Here is a 21,134-nt window from a genome sequence, read left to right as displayed (position 1 = left end):
AATAATAATAATAATAATAATAAAAATTAAGGAAGGTAGGATATTCAATATGAAGACAATAGGGATTTATATAACAGTGGCATCACCAAAAAGTATGTTTTTGTTTGTTTTATAAGTAGAATTATAAGGTTTTTGCACCTTTAAGCAGGATATTTTGTCCCATCTTGCAATTATGGAAAAAAAAAAAAAAGTCTGCAAGAGATTAAACACAGGACACTTTTATACAAATAAAATTGTCATTCATATTTATTTATCAATCCACAGGATAATTTGCTTTCTACATTTTAGATCAAAATAGTTTCATGTTCGGAAACCAACAAAATAAAAATAAGAAAATGTGCTACAACAATCTCTTTTCTCTGCTGATAAACAGGAAATCGAATCATAAAATAAAAATTTTCTGTATAAAAAGATAGAAAACAATTACGTTCACCTTGAATTTTTCCGCAAATAAAATGTATATATATTTATTTATATAATTTTTTTTTTTATTTTTTTTTTTGCGGAAATAATATATAAAGCTTGCTCTGGGAGAGAGTAATTTTCTTGTCATTTATACGTTTGCATAAAATGTCTCTGAAACCTTTCAGTGCTGGAGGTGTAAGAACAAGTGATAGAAGGTCCTGTTGTAGCTCGGCTTTGAGTGTCGGCTAGAAAAGGAGTGCTCGCTTTTTAGAATTGCTACTCATTGAAAAAAAGATACATTATCTTAATTACAGAAACTCATTCACCGCTGCAGAAGCCGGCCACTTATATGCATTGGCAAAGTCCACCAGCAGCCAGAGAGATCATTCTCTTGTATAGCAAGTAGGGTTTTGGAAGGTTATGGCCTAAATAACAGCATTTACAGCAGAACGATAGAAGGCCTTTCTTTTTGCTTAAGTGCTTGCATTGTAAGGTGCACAAGCAGATTGCAAGTTTGGTAGAACTGCAGTATAAAATATACATATTTACAATATAGATTTCCTTTTAAAAAAAAAATAATAATATTCCAGCAATTTCACATTTTTCGTGTCCGTACAAAAGCCATGCCGAGTCACCTCACAGCCTTGCCCCTTTCCGGTGCGGGTTCTTGGTCCTGCTTTTATGGTTGGTTCTCCAGGCCTGAGACCTCAGTAAATAATGTTGTGTGGCTATAGAGGTGTCCACAGCAAGGTTCCACACTCGAGGCGTCTCCTTAGGTCAACCATCTTGAAGGCAGACAACTTTGAATTAAATTAGATATAACCACATCCTCGCTTTTCTTCCGTAACATACATAAATTGCAACGGGGCCTTAGCAGGTCTTGAGTCTCGGCTGAGCGACATCTGATGTTTTCTTGATGACTGTAGCTCTTGTTTCGTGGTCGCTCCGGCTGCTGTTCAGGGAAGAGGAGGTGGCGATCTGTGAGTAAGCGCTATTTTCTGAGAACAGGGGCCAGGAGTTGTTGTAGGGTATGGGACACTTCTCTTCTTTTATGGTGACCTGAAGGTCTGGCTTGTTGCAGGTGACAAACGTTGCCATGCTGGGCAGTATGTAGGGAGCCCTTGGGCTTGCCGTTCTTACACACTCACTGCTGTCAATGTTCTTTTGCAGGTGGAGTCGACTCTAGAAAATGCAGACAGAAACAATATAGTGTGAGCTTAGATCTGTTCCAAAATAATAATGCCTTTTGGAGGAAGCAGCACTCCCCGCTCCCGGCAAAAAAGTAATGATTAATCTAATGAATGTTTTGTAAGTAAAGATCATCCGACTACCTTGTCAGGTGTTGTAGGTGCCTCGCTTATTTATTCCCAGCTTTACCTATTCTTCTTATCGCGTGTGTGTGTATACAGTATGTGTATAATATATATATATATATATATATATATATATATATATATATATATATATATATATATATATATATATATACATATATACATATATACATATACACACATACACACACACGTCAAATATTTTATGGATATAGCGATCTTTGTATACAATACAGGTAATTTAGGAGATGCTAACTTGCTTGTAAGCTCCCCCCCCCCATCGTGCACTGTAGGAGAAACTAAACTGGATCCATTTTCATGTGCCAGGTGTGCAACTACACTGCAAACGTAACCGGAGAACTGCAGCCTGTGACATGCTAGAATTAAAGCCTGCTCTCGGATAACTAAAAGCGAGCAGCCACATACTGTAGCACAGGGCCCCTGTTGACACATTGTAATCGATAATCTCCCAGTTCAAATAGTAAAATAAAATATGGCTCACTATGTACTTACAGAAAGGTTGGGCTACGGAAGTAAAACTTACACAACTGGAATTAAGTGGTTATTTCCTGTTCAGAGCCTGATGTTCCCACAATGTTTCTGTAAACATGTATGTGTATGTTTGAATGTAGGGATTATGGATAAATGTGTAGCGTGAACCTCATTTGCTATCGATTTATAACAATAGTTGCAAGCAATTTGGCTCTAGTAGGAAGGCAAGAAAAGGATCAGGATTTAGTGTGGCCAACATTTCCTCCATTTTATCCGAGGAACAATTTCATTATTTAAAAAAAAGATAAAAAGATCTAATGAGCTCTATAAAACAAAATATTGATTTTAGAAGCTGCAAGGCTGTATTACTCTGGCAAATAGAAGCACCCTGCAGGTAAGCAAAATAGTCGGCAATCTGTAACATGACCATGCGTCTTCTCTTAGTTAGGGTCACGCGTAAAGCAAACAGACTTGTCCATATTTAAATCAATAGACACCTCCCAGCTTTTTTTTTTTTTTTTGCATATGGCTGGTTGCCTTTTTACACAAGCACAGCCATGGGCTTTAACCCGTTCAGTGCCAAAAAGGCCAGCCCTACAATGCCCCATGGTTTGGGCACTTCCTGGGTTAATGATGCAGTGAAAACCAAAGGCCACAAAAAGGATTAAAATGTTGCTCCAAACTAAACTACAACTAAAAATGAAATGAGGCCGCTCCTCCGTGCTGGGAGCTGAAATAGATCAGATCACTAAAAGTGGTCAGTGTTATTTCTGTGTCAAAAGTGTGGGGGGGGGGAAATAGCTTGAAAAAAATGAGGCTGTCTATGTACCTCTGAAATCATGGTTAAATATAGGACAAGATTTTGAACGTGTTTTGCCACATAGGTGGCAACTACCATTGGCAGCAAAAACGTTCATTTTTCCTCGGAGGTCAGACAGGGTGAAAAAACCTTACTTCTGGAACAGTGCAAGTCTCTCAGTGCCTACAGTGTTTACCTGCTGCTTAACTTCTTTACTTTAAAGAAGGTCTAGCAATGGATGTCTTCTCAATATGTTGCAATAAGTGAGCATCCCTGATCTCTTAACACAGGGGTGCGCAAACGTTTTGCGCTGCGCCCCCCTGCCTGCTCTTGTGCTCGATCGCGCCCCCTTACCTTCAACGAAGCGTCAAATGACGCTGTGGGGTCATATGTCACGTGACCCGCGGCGTCATTTGACAGCACGTCTCCATGGTAATGGGCATCATTTGACGCCACGTTGCCATGCAGATGCGGGGACAAGAAACTGGTGAGTACATTTACAGAGGCCTCACGCTCTTAGCGCGGGGGTTACAGCACCTGTAACACCTGCGCTCCCCCCAATTAAGTCTTGCGCGGAGAAAATATACGCAATGTTTGAGATATAATTGTATTGTACAGCTTTTGATAAGAATGATAAAACAACATTAATAATTAATTAAGTCAGTGGTGTACTCTATTTTGTGTTTGTGTATTGTACATCTAGAGCAGGGGTGCGCAAACTTTTTCCCATACGCACCCCTGCATGCTCTCCCCACCGCGCCCCCCCTCCCCCAGTGTCTAATGACGCGCGGGGTAATGTGACATCCTGTTGCCATGGTAACGCGACCCTGCGGCATCATTCACTGGCAAGGATGTTAAGTGTGTTATAGAGGCCTCGCATGGTCCCCCGGCATATAATTTATATGACTGGGGCGAGAGCGCAGGACCTCTATAACAGCTGTGGCGCGCCTCCCCCCCCACAAAATCTAGCGCCCCCCCAGTTTGCGCACCCCTGCTCTACAATATGTACACTTTTTTTTTTCCAAATAACATTTAGAACATTCAGTTCCTTTAAGAGGCCCTAAACGAGCCAGATTTCAATATTATTTGTTGTATGCTATTCCGCAGTTTTTAAATGCCTGACAATTTTGAATACATGTAAAACCTCTGAAAAACATTTAATGCGTACAGTAAAAAGATATTCAGTGTTATTGGAAGCAACCGGGACGCCGTTTCAAAAGGGAAAAGCCTCTCAGTTTTTTCAGAATCCCCCACTGATCAGAGGTGAAGAGATGCATCTCGAAAGCCAAGAGCAGCCATGTTAATCTTCAATAACGCACATCCAAATAGGTTTAATTTACACCAACAAATGTGACACTTACCACACCTTCGTCTTCATCACTTGGCACGCTGTCCGTTTCACTTTCTGCCAGCAACATGCAAGTGAAAATGAAGTTAGTAGAGTCAGGTATGGAATACACTGCAATGATGAACTGACACACTGACAAACACACACATAATATCTGTGAATTTGATCCAGACAAACTGGTGAATCGAGTGCTGCTAACAAGGCCAGCCACATAACAGGTGGTAATAAACCGCTTGCATAGCAGAAATTATTCTGCAAATCTGGCTTATAACACTGGCAGGGAACAAAGCGCCAACAGAAAACATGTTCTTTATAAGGTGCTGTATCAAGCAAGGACAAAAAGAAGAACAGTAGCGAGTTTAGCAAATAAAATGTTGACTAAAGAATTTATTCTAAAAATTATTATTATTATTTTTTTTTTTTTTTAAAACACTCGTACATTCACTTTTAGAAGTTCTATTAGATCGTACACAGAAATCAACTGCGGACTGTTTGCATGAACAGGTTTGGTAACAGTCTCCCCGTAATCATGTAAATGCAGTCTCGAGCCAGATTTAAAAAAAAAAAAAATGACAAAATCATTGGAGGGGCAGGGTGCTTATGCACCCTCTTATTTAACACCGTGTTTCATACAAGTCTGAAAAACTTGACATCAAATAAATAGTATAAAAAATGTATTACATTATGCAATGATCATGGTGTAAAAGATTAATCACAGCTAAGCAAGAGTATACAAAACACGTGTACATCAACATTCCTCGTCCCGCGCACACACAACGCGTGCTCCTGGGGACGGAACAGTTGAACAAATAGGTTTAGTTTTTAGTGTGTACTTTAGTATTTATGGTGTATACCCAAGTTTCACTGCTGGGCTCTGTTTATACACAAGGTGTTTCATCTACATCCTGACTCTTCGATAGTTATTTAAAGGGGCTACATCGGATAACGTTTACGAGGAGAAAGGCCACAAGCTTATAGCAAATGTCACTTGAGAATCATTTAATGATTTGAAAATGATTAGATTTCAACATTAGCAAGTATTTTCTAAACACACGTACCATATATATTTACATTTCCTTAACAACGAGTTTCAGAGTAAAAAACAGCCCGAGGAACTAGTATTAAATTACAGTTGGAGAGTCCACGGACCAAATCAAGGCCCTTTGAGGGGTACCACATGCCGCCAGTTAAAGAGCCCCTATCTACATGATATTGCACCTCAGAAGCATTAGATCTACTGATCAAAGCATATCCAGTCATGTACGTTACACGGCTGCTGACATGACAACCGGAGAAGCGATATCTCCCTGCTCACCTGCGTATGACGAGACGGGAGAGATCTGCAGTGGGTAATGCTGCGCCCGGCAGCTCACATGATCCTCACTTTCTGTCGTTACCTCTACAACTTCGCAAACATCAGGTGGATTGGCGACAATCATCTCTTCCACCATTCCATCGTGATACATGTTCTCTCCTACTACTGTGAAAATAATCATATCAGTATTTGGAAAACAGGGTAGGAAAGGAAATATGAGATCAGTACATAAACAGTAAACTTCATGACCTACTACTTAACATCATGTGATAACTAATGTTCCATATACTGTTCCCAGTCTAGGATGATTCCATAAACAAGTGAAAGGCACTTCTCAGGACCAACTGATTAATTTGCTCTGTGTTTTTGTTCACATCTCTCAAGCTCTCATCTTCATTTGCAGCCTCAAAAGCCATGAGCCAGCATAGATTGAGGCAACTCATCTTCAGTATTGCCATCCTATCAACATGTAATCCTGAGCTACTACGTCATATCTGGTTTTGCCAAGTCAACATTTTATATAGGAATGTACAAACATTAAAAGGGATTAGAATGCACCAGGATTGGTGTGGAGCATAATAAGATCTCCTGGTGGCAATGCTGCAATATCTTAGGTGTATTCACCTGTATTTGTAAAATGTATTGATTATTCTTAAAATCCCAAGGAGAGGCTTGAGAATCTTTTGTCTTATGATGCCTTTATAACCAAATACATGTCAATGGGTGCACGGGACATGGATAGTTAATCCAAAAGCCAATAGAGAATGGCCCAATGGGTGGTGATGTAAACATTTCTTTTTTACTCAGGACAAGAATACACAAGTAACAAAAATACCTATACACTTTTTTCTTTTTATGTTTAGCCCTAAGGCCGAGTCCATGGTGCAGGCGCGCACAATGGAGCATATGGCCCCGTGTGCGCCTGTCAGACGTGTGATTTGTGGACTACAGATCCTCGTGACGGGGAGGCGTGGCTGATGACGTCACAGAGCTGCTTCGCCCCCATTGGGCGTACTGCTCACGTGATCCAGCCATCGCGCGGCAAAGACAAGAAAGTTGTCTCGCGAAAAAACAGCCGTGCCGACACTTACGTGCGCGCAAGCACTGTGGACGTGAGCATAAATCTCAATGTGTTGGATCGCACCCCACGAGCGATCGTCCTCAGCATGTACGCGGCCCAAGGCATGAAAGTGATCATTTTAAAAGGGTGCATATCTATTGATTGAAATGTTGCATCTTTAAAGGAAAGTCTAATGTCTAAGCAGCATGAAAAACGCACACACAAAAAAATAATCTTTACACTACAAAAAGAAGGATAGTGGTGCTAATGACTTTAGTATACCACTATAATTTCTTTTTTTTATCTTTGCGCTGCCAAGGGTAGTTGTCACCTGTGTGGCCAAGCAATCAGAATGAAATGAGCAAGATTATTCCCACCTGAATTGTGCATGCTATTATTGACCAGGCAAAACTACCCTCCAGCATATCAATTGTTAAGCAACTATTTTATGGCACGAAAGCAGAAGAGAGATCGTGTTTCTAAAAGAAATCACACTTTTCTTTTAATGGATTTATTATTTTAAAATCGCACAAAGTGGCAGTATGAATGAACAACAAAGCCTGGCTTTGTAACAATAGACTGTGAGTAGAACAGACAAAGAACCCTCTGTAGAGCAGGGATTTCCAACTGGTACTCCAAAGGGTAAGAAAACTTCCCAAGTAGGGTAGCCAGAACTATAATACAATACACACACCCACTTCAATACAAGCTGAAAGGTGAGTTTTAGTGTGAAAGATTCCACTTAGCTGCTTGAACGACTGCAATTAAATTAGCAGAAGAATACAGTCAAAGCGCCCCGCTGTACAGCATCCACACACAGGTTCGCCAAGAGAGACATAAGATATCACACAGCGTTTACTCTGCGTATATATCAAGATTCTCAGGGCATGCAAACCTGTCACTTTAAAAAAAAAATCCCCTTTAAACAGGAGTTCCCACCAAAAATGTAGCCAGCGGCATCATGTAGATTGAATAGCCAAAGTAAGGCCTCGTCCATGCCGATGGCATTCGTGCTCGCGACGGAGCGCCGTGATGTAGCGCCGTGATGTGTCGCTCTCATGCAGCAGGGGCGACTCCTGTCCTGTAGCTAGGCGTGATTCTGAGCGTTTTGGTGGGCGTTACAGAGCTGGTTCGCCCTCATTGGGCGAACCGCTCAAGTGACCCGGCCATCGCACAGCAAAGACGAAAAAAAGTTTGTCTCCTCCGCGCGCATAGTTCTTCCCCACGCTCACGTGCACGCACAGTATGGACGCTCCAATGCATTTACATTGATTTGTTTGCTCGCGATCAGCACGGATGCGGCCAAAGGAAGGCAGAACCAGAAGACCCACTCAATAACAGCTGTCTTTTGGACTTGACAGTCACTGGCTTTGGGGTTTGTAGCCCACTCCCAGACTTGCATTTCAGGCATACAATAAGGAATAAGGTTATGGCATGGAAAGAGAGGCTTAACTGAACGGTCACTTTATATGTTAAAGAGCGACTAGAATTTTTGTGATCAAGGGTGATTAATAAAGCAGTTCTAACAAAAAAATAAAATGAAGACCAGTTTATAAAAGCTCCAAAAAATGATCCGTAATTTACAGAAATGTTTAAGAAAAATAAAAGAATTTCACAATAAAGTAACCAGACAATAAAATGGTTGGGGGCAAGTAGTTATGGTGGGTAAAAAGTGTGACAAAACCCCTCCAGCATACAGTGTACAGCCAATACCAACAAATGCCACGTGTGAGCACATTCGCATGCCTCCGATAGGTCTGAATCCCCGCCTTTCCTCATTATCTCTTAGCATACAGTGCATCCACTGCAGCCAGGGATTCTGGGTAATGACACGTATTGATTGACACACCGTGCTCATTTGCATCTTATCCATTTTAAGATGGACTCCTATAAGCGTATGCCTGTCATATTACGCAGCTTTTCAGCACAGCGTGGGTTGAAGAAATGCATAGCCAGTAAACCATTGTTTTGACCCTTTGGGTCTCAGTGTGAAGGTAGTTGCGGGCATAGCATGCTAAGCGATAATGAGAAAAGACAGGGTTACAAGCCTGTGTAAGAAATGTAAATGTACCCACAAGTACTTTTATTTGCTGTACAATACAGTAAGGATGATTAAAATGATAGGAAAAGCGAGAAACTACTGACCGCTTACTAAATAACAAAGTTACAATACCGTGCAATGGTGCAGAACAGTTATGTTACAAATGAGTTTCTGCAGCTACAGACCAAGCAATATCTGGCGTGCTTTTTTAAATAAATCAGTTCTGTCCTATGACAAAACACTTGTAGCATTTTTTTTTTAAACAACTCTCATAATTACATTTTTAATGTATAATAATGGAACAAGCATTTTTTTGTTTCTATAGCAACCATTTACAGTCACATCCCCTTCCTCTTTTGAAACAGGCACTGGCACACCCCTTTTTGAGACCCGCCCTCTCTGTAGTATCTAGAGACCAATTGTATCTAGAGACTGTCTGGTCACATGATCTCCCTCACGGTGCATCTTTGGTCCTCTTCTGCTTCGCTGACAGCCATTTCGTGAACCCCTGAGCCGAATCTTCACCGATCGATCACAGGAGAACGGATCGATTGGCAACTTAGCTAATTACTTATTGTGTGGATTGTATTGATGCACATATTAAAACGGGGGGAAATTCAATATAAAAGAAAGCAGCAGCTTGGACTGCTGCTTTAACAGACTATTTGTGATGCAGTCGACTCTACCAGACAAGGGGTTAAAGCTGCAGTTCAGTCAATATCCTGCATGTGTGTTTTTTTACATAAATCAGCTCTGTAGTAAGAAAAAATACTTTTAGCATTTTCTGTTTTTAAAAAAACAACTTTGAAAGACCAATTTTCTTGTATTCTATTTTAACAGCCATTTGCTAAGGCACTGCCCCTTCATGTCCTGTCACAAGCCCTGGCACACCCCTTTGTCAGCCCTGCCCTCCCTCTAGCACATGTCAGTGCAGCAGTGCTCATGAATATTCATGAGCTTCCACTGCCAGTCAAGCAGATTATAAACAAATGCCAGCTTTTAATATGTCACCAAATTTCGACCTATCAATACATGGAAAACGAATTGAGCTGCAGCTATACTGTTCTTTAGGTAATTAGAGATTGCACACATAAAACTATTAAAGTAAAAAAATAAATGTAAAAAAAAAAAAAAAAAAAAGGCTGAACTGCAGCTTTAAATGGAAGATCTTTGAATATGTGGGCTTTGGCTGATACATCATTTGCTTAAGTAGTATCAGTATCCTGGAAAGAGCATCTATTTCCTGATTAGAGTTGCCAGCGGAGATGAATAGACTTGATTGTATTGCTTGACAGTGCAAGCTGACCACTCCTACAGTATATCTACACAGCCCACACGTCTTAGGTGCAGCACCCTCTTCAAAGCTCTCCCCCCTGCGTTTGTGTGTGTGTTAGATAAACGCCAGCACACCCCGTACAACCGGAGGATTGCAGAGAGCGAGGGCCTTATTTTTATCCAACAAAATGGATACGGAAAAAGGTTTCAACAGTGTAGACAGTCCAAGTACTATGGACAAGCTACGATTTGAGGAATTTTCTGCGACTTTGTAAACGGAACAATAAAATTAGAAATGTAAAAACGTATTGCCCTGTACTTTTACCATTATTTCATAAAAAGAACAAAAGGGAAAAGTGAGGACTGACAACGTGCCTCTAAAAAATATTTTTCACACAAAAGAAAGTAACTACAGATTGTAAATACCCAAACATTTACATTACTTGAATATACTGGTAGCCTGTTTTGTTTAGAGGTGCAAATCACCTACATTTACGCCTCAGAAAAGAGCACTACAATAACACGCTAATGTGGGATCTTCTTCAGCTAATACTTTCAAGAGTTAGTAAGGTCCACGGTCTGCCTTCCAGTTTGGAGACAGGGCAGCCCCCAACGATGTGGTTCATAGCTTGGACCTCACCGCACTGTTGGCCATCACGCAGAGGACACCCACAAATCGACGAGGAAGCTCAAAACCAGGAAAGTGACCCAATGGATCAGTGATCAGAAGTTGGCTTGGAGTAATGTTCCCGTCCCAATCTCTGTCAGTACCCGACTTTGCACGGAGAAGCGAATGATTCTCCCACAAGCAAACCAAATTCTCTGCATCCCGGACACAGACTACTTTTGACCACCACCACCATTAATTCACTTTGTCTCTGGGTGGGACTGCTCTCTAACCATGATCAGGAGGCTGCAAACATGTAGTAACTACAGCTCCGCAGACCTCCTGCTTCAAACCTATTAAAAGAATACAACACGTCGCTTGAAGTGCTGCTTTGAGCCAGTGTGTTGTGGCCAGGCAGGGATCGGGCGCACTGGCGCTTGTGTGCTGCGCCCTGCTCGGCCGGCTAGGCGCACGCTCGTCTGGGGGCGCAGCCACGGCGTCACAGAGCTGGCCAGCGCCAGCAAGCGGCAAAATCAAAAATTGCTGTGCAAGCATCTAAGCGCCGAGCATGCGCAGGCGCTTGCTCACGCAGGCCACACACACTGCCTCAATGCGTTTCCGAGCGGCCTGCGTGAGCAAGCGCGCCCGCTCAGCACCACCCTGGTCGAGGTCTAAAATGTTCACACTCTCCAGCTCACATCTGCCAAACTGCTTCTGGCTTTGCCGTATGTATAATTTTATTTAAATAGTGCCAGCAATTCAAGGTAAATAAATTAGAGACCATGGGAATAAGTGTAGCATGACCAGACGTCCTGGTTTAGCAAGAACAGTTGCGGTTTTAATTCTAATGTCCCTTGTCCTGACTATCACCTGCTAAGGCCGAGTCCCCTGTGCCACTGACCGCGCGGTGCTTGACGAGGTAAATGCTCGCTATTTAAATTTGGATGTCCCCGCTCAGGCGCTCGTGCACGGACGATCACCCACGCTTGGCGCTTGCTTAAACAAAAAAAACAAAACTGTCTTTGACCCACGCTCAGCTTGCCTGCAACGCCCCCCCCCCGCGCGCTTGCAAAATAGCGCGGACACCCGTCGCTCATGCTTGGAAAGTTGGTGACGTCACCACTCTCCAAGCATGAGCGCGGTCAGCGGGACAGGGGCCTAATGTCCCGGTTTTGCTGGGAGCAGTGAGAAAAGCAGTATGTAGCTGCAATGTCCTCTCTAGCCTTCAGGTGGCACTGTACTGCGTGGCTCATACAGCACATCCTTTGTCTGGCTGCATGCGAGTGTGCGTCATGGGGGGGTGGGTGAAAAGAGACAACGGGAAGGAGGGATAGACTGGGTGAGTGGGAGGGATAGACTGGGTGAGTGGAAGGGGGAGAGAGGTGAGAGAGTGGGTGAAAGGAAGGAAGAGAGAGGGTGAGAGAGGTGAGGTGAAGAGAGAGAGAGAGAAGGGGTGAGGTGGAGAGAGAGAGAAGAGAGAGAGAGAGAAGAGAGAGAGAGAGGTGAAGAGAGAGAGAGAGGTGAAGAGAGAGAGGTGAAGAGAGGTGACGTGAGAGAGTGAGAGAGAGAGAGAGAGAGAGAGAGAGAGAGAGAGAGAGAGAGAGAGAGAGAGAGAGAGAGAGAGAGAGAGAGAGAGAGAGACTTGGTGTGGAGGGAGAGTGAGACTGCAGAATGGGGGGGGGGGGGGAGAAGAGAGAGAAATAATACAGCATAAATGGGGATGCTATTAGACCAATAACATACTATTAATTTTTGAGTGATGTAATTTATTTTATAAATATTTTTTTTTAATGTGTCCCGTTTTTACTTTTGAAAATCTGTTCAGCCTAAGTGTAACAGGTAAATGACACCATAAGGCGATGGTAGACCCTGCCCCGAAAAGCTTACAATCTAAGTGGGATGCTGGGAGGCTTGCAGACACAGCAGGAGAGAAAGTGCATTAATAAAAGTACAGTCAGGGGAGGCCAAGTGCATCTTGAATTCGTAGCGGAGGCAGAGATAATTTAATGAGATGCGTCTTTTATGAGGTGGATTTTCAGCTGGGATTTTAATGTGGAAAAGTAAAAGTGCTTGAGGAACAGAGAGTAGAAGATCAGTACATAGTGGACCTATGTTGTGTGAACTGATGGCGAAAACCCCCAAAAGATTACAATTATAAAAACATCACACACCGGGGACCTCCGATCACCCACTAATCTACATCACAGGGGATTTTATGAAGTACTTTATTTAGTTGCAAAACAAATGTCAATGACGAAGTTACACTGCATTATAACAATGATGTGTCTGTTTAACATTCTCACAAGAAATGTCCTTAGCCCCGTATTGTGAGAAAGTGACCAGGCTTCCGACTGTGTCATCCATGCCAGTTTTGTCCCAAATTTTAAATAAAAAAAAAAGGAAGTGTTAAAAAGCTATCAATATTTATCAATATAAATAATAAAAAAAGATGCGGATATTAACGAGGCAGATGCCAATAAAACCGCCGGCACTAATAATTGGTGAGAGACTGTCTTGCAATGAGTTTGAACACGGTGTAATCGTAAAACAAATAAATAAAAACATATTGCAGGAGAATGTTAAACTGCAAAAAGTAGAGCAGTGTGGTTCACGCATGCTCGGTGTTTGGAACTGGCAGCGTGGCTTCTGGTGATCGGTAAATAACAAGAGGAGCTATATATTAATATACCACTGAATACTCCTTGTCACGTTGGCACCCCATGGCTATTTGTGATTTGCGTGATCCAGATTCTTGACTAGCTGCTCTATCTGGTTTCTGTCTTTTTGCTCTATCGCTAAATACACCCGCACAGTTCCTTTTAACATGATTTGATCTGGGGTGTTTCTCCCGTAGTGCTACAGCAGTTCTGGGAGGAGACCGCATTCCCGGCCGGGTAACAAAAATGTTTACTTTTCATTTTTCTAGTAAACAAAATAAGTAAGGAGTACAAAGACGGCCATAGGGCCACCCAATAGAGAGCCAAAATGTCATTTTCCCGATGATGTTATGACTTTCACTTCGCTGCCAGTTAGCCATAGAAAAGTGTTGTCCATTGGATTTAACAGCTTCGTTTCATTCCACCAGGGGAGGTTTCAGTATCAGTTCAGTATGAAACATAATGCTATCAAATAAGGGAAGGGGGGGGGGGGGGGGATGCAGTGATATGGAAAGTGTTTTTATTCAGATATTAAAAGGAGCAGTTCTCCTTTTTTTTTTTACATGTATAGAAAGCCGGGCTCTCCGGAGCTGAATCACACTCATTTCAGCTCTGGACACCCACTGGTTCTCAACATACTTAACGGAGAAGGTGCAGCCAGTATTTCATGGGTGTTTAAATCTCCCGCGTCCTGCGAACCAATAGGAAGCCGCGACAGGTGATGGCACAGCTGCCTTTTGTCCCACGTAACATGGGAGAATTAAACCTCCATTTTATTTCCCCGACTGGGGCACCTTCCCCGGTAACCATCTGAGGAACCAGCAGGTCCACAGAACTACAATTAATATGGTTCAATTCTGCCGATACCTGTAAAAAAAAATAAAAAATAAAAAATATATAGATACATTATACTCCTAAATGTTAAAACACTGACATCAGGCATGAGAAACGCGTCAGACTTGTATTCCCAAGACATGCACACGAGATACTTACCCAAGATGTTCACAGTACTATCAATTTCATTTTTAAGTGCTTGGCACAGGACAGTATATTGTGGCGGCACCGAATAGGCCCCGTTTATTAACTGGAAAGGCACCGAACTAACTACAACCTACAGAGAACAGAAAACAAAACGATTACAGCGACGTCTCGCTCCCCTGTGTAACTACCAATTTATCATTGCTGTGGAGAAAACAAAAGCTACAAAACAGCCAGGACAAGCCTGCAGGGACCTTTAGCAATATGCAGATATACAGAGGCACTACTGCCTACATGTTGCTTAAAAACAGTTTATTCTGGTGCAGACTAGTCCATCAACTCCACTATATTCCAAGTAGGGGCATATGTATAGTAGCACAGCATCAAAAAGATGGGGGCGCACAGGTATAACTGCAAATAAATGCTGCCGTTTATGTCATGCTAAAGCAGACAAAAACACAATGTTTAGGGGACACAAACCCTTCCTCAGACACTGGTTACATGTCTGAGGAAGGGGCTGTGTCCCCGAAACGTTCATTTTTGTCTGCGTTAGCATGACGTAAACGTCAGCATTTTTTTTTTGTTGCAGTTATACCTGTGCGCCCATCTGTTTGATACTGCAGGAACCTTCGTATGAAACGTTCAAAATTCATTTAAAGCATCATTGGTCGTGGCCTCCTATTTTTGAAAAAACAGTGCGGTTCAGCTTTAAAGGACTCACAGGTTCCAATCAAATCAAATAATGGAGGGGTGGGGGGTAGGAATGGGAGATTGCTGCATTATTCAACTTTTTGGAGAGGGTGCCGCTTCAAAAATCATTAAAATAAAGTATGTGGATGGCAGTGGTCTTTTTAATTTCCCTGGGACGCAGATTTTCAGCAACTGAGATCTCCACAAATCTTCCCTGTGACAGCAAAGTTGCTAAAATACTAAATATGTAACATTATATTAAAAGGGTATCATGAATATTTAACCTAATATTTCAGAACAGTGCACTTTTGTTTCCATTCCAGGGGTGAAGGTTACTAGGGTATTTTGTGCAAACATCCCCTTCCATTCACTAGTGATGTGGCGAAGAGCATCTAGTGACCAACGTCTAAACATGAGATGAGTCACAGCTGCACACTAACTAAATTATTCCATCTGCAACTCTTATTCTGACTTTCAAAACCAGATGGTCTCAAAACTAAAATGCTAAGCAAAGAGGCAAGCCTGTTTTTCAGCTGTGTTTTGCAGCCGTGTGCCGGCGTGTAAAGGGGAAACAGCAGCGGTGACATGTAGCACATTTCAAAGCCTTTAAAGTAAACCATCCTGCCATTAATTAATAAATAGGACGTGCACAATTTAACCCAATGTGTCGCCGGACCCTATGGGGTTAACCTGCATTGCACCGAAACAAAATTTCAATTCACTTAATTTATTTTAAAAAAACAAACAAAGAAAAACTACCTTTTCGGGTTTGGTTTTGTCATCTTTTTCTGTCTTTGCTCTTTTTGCTAGAACAACATGGACAAATGGATAAGAATTTGAAGCTAGTGTTATTGTAACATAGCTTAAGACAGAACTCGCACATTGTACTTGTAGCATTGCACAGACTACTGCTCCTTAACCAGTTTGCTTTTACAAGACTTGGGCAGGAACGCCTGTTTGCTTGTTCTCAACGGTGTGATCTTATTTCTCATTCAGTCTGTGCCTGTGAATGTCACAAGTACTTCCGCAACAATATTGCCCAATATTTGAGTCTTGCATCATTTCTATTACAACCAGGTGATCTGCAGTTCAGGAGCCATCCTTGCTGCGAGGCAACGCATTGGTAAAGGGGCCACGTTCAAACGTTAACGCAAGGGGTGGCCAATTCTAGTCCTCAAGGGCCACCAGCAGGTCAAGTTAACAATAGCCCTGCTTCAGCACAGGTGGCTCAATTATCTGTGCTGAAGCAGGGATATCCTTTAAACCTGACTTGTTGGTGGCCCTCGAGGACTGGAGTTGGCCACCCCTGTATTAACCCCCTTTTGATGCTCCTGCACTTTAAGGATTTAAAAGCGGTAACCCCTGATAACAGACCCGAAAAAGGGTATGTTGTAACGAATTTAAAGGGTATGTTGTAACGAATTTAACATCGGTCTGTCTCAAAGAAATGTAACCATGTGTAAAGCCAAGATTTGTCTGCGTTTATTTCTTCTGAAAGCAAGAATCATTCATTTTGCTTTAGGGTCTCTAAATGGGGGGGGGGGGGGGGAGAGGTGTTTTTCAAAAAAGGGTTTCCGCTACCTATTCCCTGTTGCTGTCCTTATCAGGGAACCAGTAAAGATAAGGAGGGGGGACTGCCGGTATGAGCAAAGTGACATCAGACAGCAGGGAGTAAGTAGACAGAGGAAAGCAGTCCCCTCCCTAGCCTGAGCCCAGCAGCTTTACTTAAAAGTTAGGTATTTAAAGACACTTATTTGATGCCAGATATATTGATATAAAAAACACAAATCACCTACTCGGATGTAACCCCTTAAACAGGTCACTGCCATTTGGGTCACTCCAGTCCATTTTGGCCCTAGGAGGGACTGTCTGTCTTAAAAGGCACAGTGTATACAAGGACATTGATGCTTATTTGTTCCCAAGCACCTATTTTCAGTTTGTTATTGAGTTTCTTACTTTGTAAAAAAATTCTAATGAGAAATACACATTGTTGCGACATTTACAGAAATCTGTGTTTTTCTTGCACGCCTTCTGTCTCCAAACTTAAGATTGTAAGCTCTTTGGATCAGGAACTCATTTTCAGCCAGTGATTACTATTCTGTATTTTGCCCTTCTCCTTGCATGCATGATTTTGCCCTGCATCATGTCTTGCATAATGTATACATGGCTGGCTCTGCAGAAGTAAATATACAATACAACAACATGATTTTTTTTTTTGTTTTTTTTAAAGCGCATCATTCATTTAACTGTGCAGGAGTCTTTGATCAGCTGTTTGACTGATCCTCACCCCGCCCAATGCAGCACAGAAACCGAAACGCTTAACCAAGACCAGTCTTGAAAACAACACAGTATTGAGAACCGTTTGGCTCTGCCTTTGTTTACCAATTAAAGGAGAAGCAAAATCTATACAAATGCAACACATTATGTGTTACATATCAAGTCACGTGTATTGCTGCTGTGAAGCGCTATGCACATGGGCGGCGCTATATAAATAAAGATATACATACATACACAAGTTGAAGGATGTATGAGATGTATAGAGGTGTTTCATTTTAGGAGCTGGCAAGAGGGGCCGGCAACACATTTTTGTTGACTTGTCCTTACTTCAATTCATAATAAATGTGCACACATTTTTCGACAAGCCGCTGTCCTACTGCACCCTCCTCCTCTCTGGCTCAATCCTCCGCCCATCTCACTCAATCCCGCTCCCCCCCCCCCCATAGCATTTTACCTTGGGGGTGGGGGAGGCCTCCAGTCGAGCAGCAGATGCGGAAGTTGAGCCTGACTTCCGGCGCACCTGCGGATGGCCGCTGTGTCGTTTAAAATTCCACTGCGGCCACCCAGCCCTGGTTTAGGGCATAATATGTGAACCCTCTGCTCCCACAGTGGCCAACAATACATAGCCTTGCAGAACTAAACACGAGTCCACAATCGGACTACTCCTAATACAAGCCGCATTTTACACAGAGCTGCAAATACAGCGGAAGATGGAAAGGAGACACAGTGAATTGTGAACGTTGCAACGGAGAACGGTTACATTACAAAAGCGTGTGCTGGGGTACTAAAAACACGTCTGTAGGTATGCCCGGAAAGTGACCGGCAGGAATACAAGCATAGAACTCCGAAAAGTGGCAGTAGTAAAATGGACAGGCGATTAGACAGTGGTGACCCATCGCCACGAAACCCAAATGTCCATGTTTGTGCAACAGACATGACACAAAATAATCCAAAAATGGTATACCTTTTTTGGTGGGTCTTTCTGCTAGAGGTATCATTCTGTACACCCTGAATGCATTGTTTCCTTTCTTCATACTCTTGCCTTTAACTTCTTCAATGTCCGGCAAAGAGTTCATCGCACATCGAAAATTTGCCTTCCATGTCTTGGGGTCTGGTTTATCTACTCCAAACTGATACTTCCCTACCAAGGAGGGAACAGGGACATTTTAGAAGTACATCTAGACCCTTTACAGGTTGCAATACCTTTTTATTGATCCAACAAGGAAATAATTAATGGCACTGCATGATACAGCCAACATGCTAATCTATATCTATATTTTTCTAAGGATGTCTGCACATCAATCTGTGACTCACCCAGGAAGAAACAATGGGGGAGCGTATTTTAATGGAAGTGGGATGCAGAGGGAGAATGACAGGTGTTAATATCCTATATAATAGATGTTTGTATCCCTCTGTGATCAGCTGAGTTGCCAGTCACTCACCAAGGGATAAACATACCTCCCGCACTGTGATAGACTGAGAGGTCTCTCACTCACCCAGAAAACTGGGAGAGGGGATTTTAATGGCAGTGGAGACAGCAAGGAGATAAGGAGACAGATGAGATGAGGAAGTGTAGTATGCACAGAGAGGAGCAGACACAGTAAAGCAGGGAGTGCAAATAGAGGGCGTGGGGGGAGAATGTGCAAATAGGATGACATGATTGAGGGGGGAGAGACAGACAGCAGAGCAGTGTGCTCATGGGGGAGGTAAGACAGCAAGGAGAGGAGGCGGTAGAGAGACAGCAAGGAGAGGAGGCGGTAGAGAGACAGCAAGGAGAGGAGGCGGTAGAGAGACAGCAAGGAGAGGAGGCGGTAGACAGAGTGAGAGAGAACAAGGAAAGGAAGAGACTGAAGGAGTGGCTCTAAACAATGACGGTTTGAATCAGGGGAACCAATTCCCGGTGTCAGCTCCTTGTGACCTTGAGCAAGTCACTTTATCTCCCTGTGCCTCAGGCACCAAAAACAGATTGTAAGCGCATCTGGGCAGGGACTGTGTCTGTAAAATTCCTGTGTGCTGCGTACCGCGCATTATACTGTAATTATGCCGCGCTTTAAGGACCATTGGGAGAAAAGCGCTGTATGAAATGAAGTTATTGTTATTATTACCGGGAGGGGTGAAAACAAAGAGTAATGTTTAATAATATTTCGGACCTAGATTGGTGTATGTTACGCCGTGTACAGCTAGTTATAGTATAATGCACTGGGAGGTAAAATTACTTAATGTCACAAAGTTGATGGAATTGTAATGCTGTTCCCTCCACTAGCATGTGGTCAGTGACATTACAGCGAGACCATTTCTTCTTCGGTTGCTGTTGATCCACAATAAAGTTTCACGGCTTGTAACTTTTTAATCGGTTCAATACTGCTACCAGAAAACCTAAGACTGTACAAAAAGAAATGCTTATCCCCATCCCCTAAAAAACAAAACAAAAAAAACAAGTGTCAAGTTGAATAATTGAGAAAGAGTCCATGATTAATGGAGCACGGAGTTGTAGTAAACGTCTTGTAGTTTATGATCTAGCACTAACCCCTGATCTATTTTCTGTGTTAAGCAAATGCTATAAAAGAAACTGTTCTGAAAATTGTTACAGTACAAGCTGTTTATCCCTGTGAAAACCAATCAAACATTTGAAAACAAAAAACCAAGTGTCTATACCTGTATGAACTGCCCAGTTCCTAAATAAAGAAGCATCCTTGTCAACATCCCAGCCGTGACGAGCTGCATGCATCCAGGGAATCTGAAATATCTTCATCTCCTTAAAACGAATTAAAAATAAATAAATAATACATCATTACAAATCAATTTCACCAAGTTACTGCACAACGTCCCATGAGAGAAAATGACAGCCTTATTTTTCACAACAGAATAGAAACCATGCGCTATAGCGGTACTTAGGCATCAACAACAAAAATGTATATTATATCGAACATCAGCTATTCAATATCATGGATTTTACGGTTATACATGAAAAACAGGTTCTTCCCACATTTAAAATCAACATCTTTGTTGTAATTTTCCTAATATACACCTATGTGTTCATGCTTGAACCTCTAGCAAAACATTTCCAATACACAATAAGAACATCCATGGTCTTTCAGGAGGCAGCAGTGGGCATGTTATGACTGATTTTTTTGTGTGTGAAGATGTCATTTTTCAGTGGCACAGAATTATAGACAACTTTTACATTTGTGATGAGACTGGATGGTGGTACTAGAGTCTCAATTCTTTCTCCTTAATTTGTATTTGCATATTTCCCCAGGTATGATTTGTCTCACCATATAGGTTAATTTGTTTGGGAGGTATAGAAGCAAAATGGGCCTATTTAAAAATGAGTTAGTAGGTGTGTGTCTTTCGAATGCAATCTCGCCCCTTAATGAGTGAGTAATTCCCCAATATTTCCTCATTTGCATTAAAAACTTGCAGATTGCATGGACTTGGAACAAAATCTCATGAACAAAGGGCGTTATTGCACAGATTGGACATACAAGAACTGTTGCATGAATATGGTAAGATGTATTATATGTGATATTGCCCATTTTCAACCGGAAAGGCCATTATGACAGTTTAATATGGGCCCCAAAAAGTCACCCAATTGAAGGCAAATCAAATAAACATTGATAAATTGTTTAAAGTAGCCGTCCCTTCCAATTTATTTATTTATTTTTATTGCCCAGGGATTGCTTTGATCCTATGTTTTGCTCGTAGAGAAAGCTGTAACTGCAAATTCAAAGGGGGAATTCCGAGCAACTATTAATTCCTTCTATTGTACTGTAGTTAAAAATAGGAAATGTCGTCCTATCTGATTTCTGAAATACAAGGTGCTTTTCTGGCTATTTTTAGGTCTTAAAAGAAGAAA

The 21,134-nt window shown here is 42.1% G+C and overlaps 1 protein-coding gene across 3 annotated transcripts in view; it reads right to left on the bottom strand.

The window, feature by feature from the left end:
* Positions 1–867: 867 nt before the first annotated feature.
* Positions 868–21,134, bottom strand: part of IRF2 (interferon regulatory factor 2) — a 56,754-nt gene continuing 36,487 nt past the window's right edge. For 2 of the 3 annotated variants that reach the window (XM_075610515.1, XM_075610506.1), the window contains exons 3-9: positions 19,934–20,033; positions 18,243–18,419; positions 15,761–15,807; positions 14,327–14,444; positions 5,694–5,858; positions 4,392–4,435; positions 868–1,587 (exon numbers count right to left, since the gene is read on the bottom strand). In XM_075610515.1, coding sequence (XP_075466630.1) covers positions 1,276–1,587; positions 4,392–4,435; positions 5,694–5,858; positions 14,327–14,444; positions 15,761–15,807; positions 18,243–18,419; positions 19,934–20,033 — 963 coding nt within the window. In that variant the 3' untranslated portion in view covers positions 868–1,275. The remainder of the gene's footprint in view (positions 1,588–4,391; positions 4,436–5,693; positions 5,859–14,326; positions 14,445–15,760; positions 15,808–18,242; positions 18,420–19,933; positions 20,034–21,134) is intronic. The other variant, XM_075610508.1, reaches the window with a different exon arrangement.

The sequence above is a fragment of the Ascaphus truei genome, chromosome 1 (assembly GCF_040206685.1).
Source record: "Ascaphus truei isolate aAscTru1 chromosome 1, aAscTru1.hap1, whole genome shotgun sequence".
In the NCBI taxonomy this organism is placed as follows: Eukaryota; Metazoa; Chordata; class Amphibia; order Anura; family Ascaphidae; genus Ascaphus; species Ascaphus truei.
This window is presented reverse-complemented; position numbering and strand designations above follow the sequence as displayed.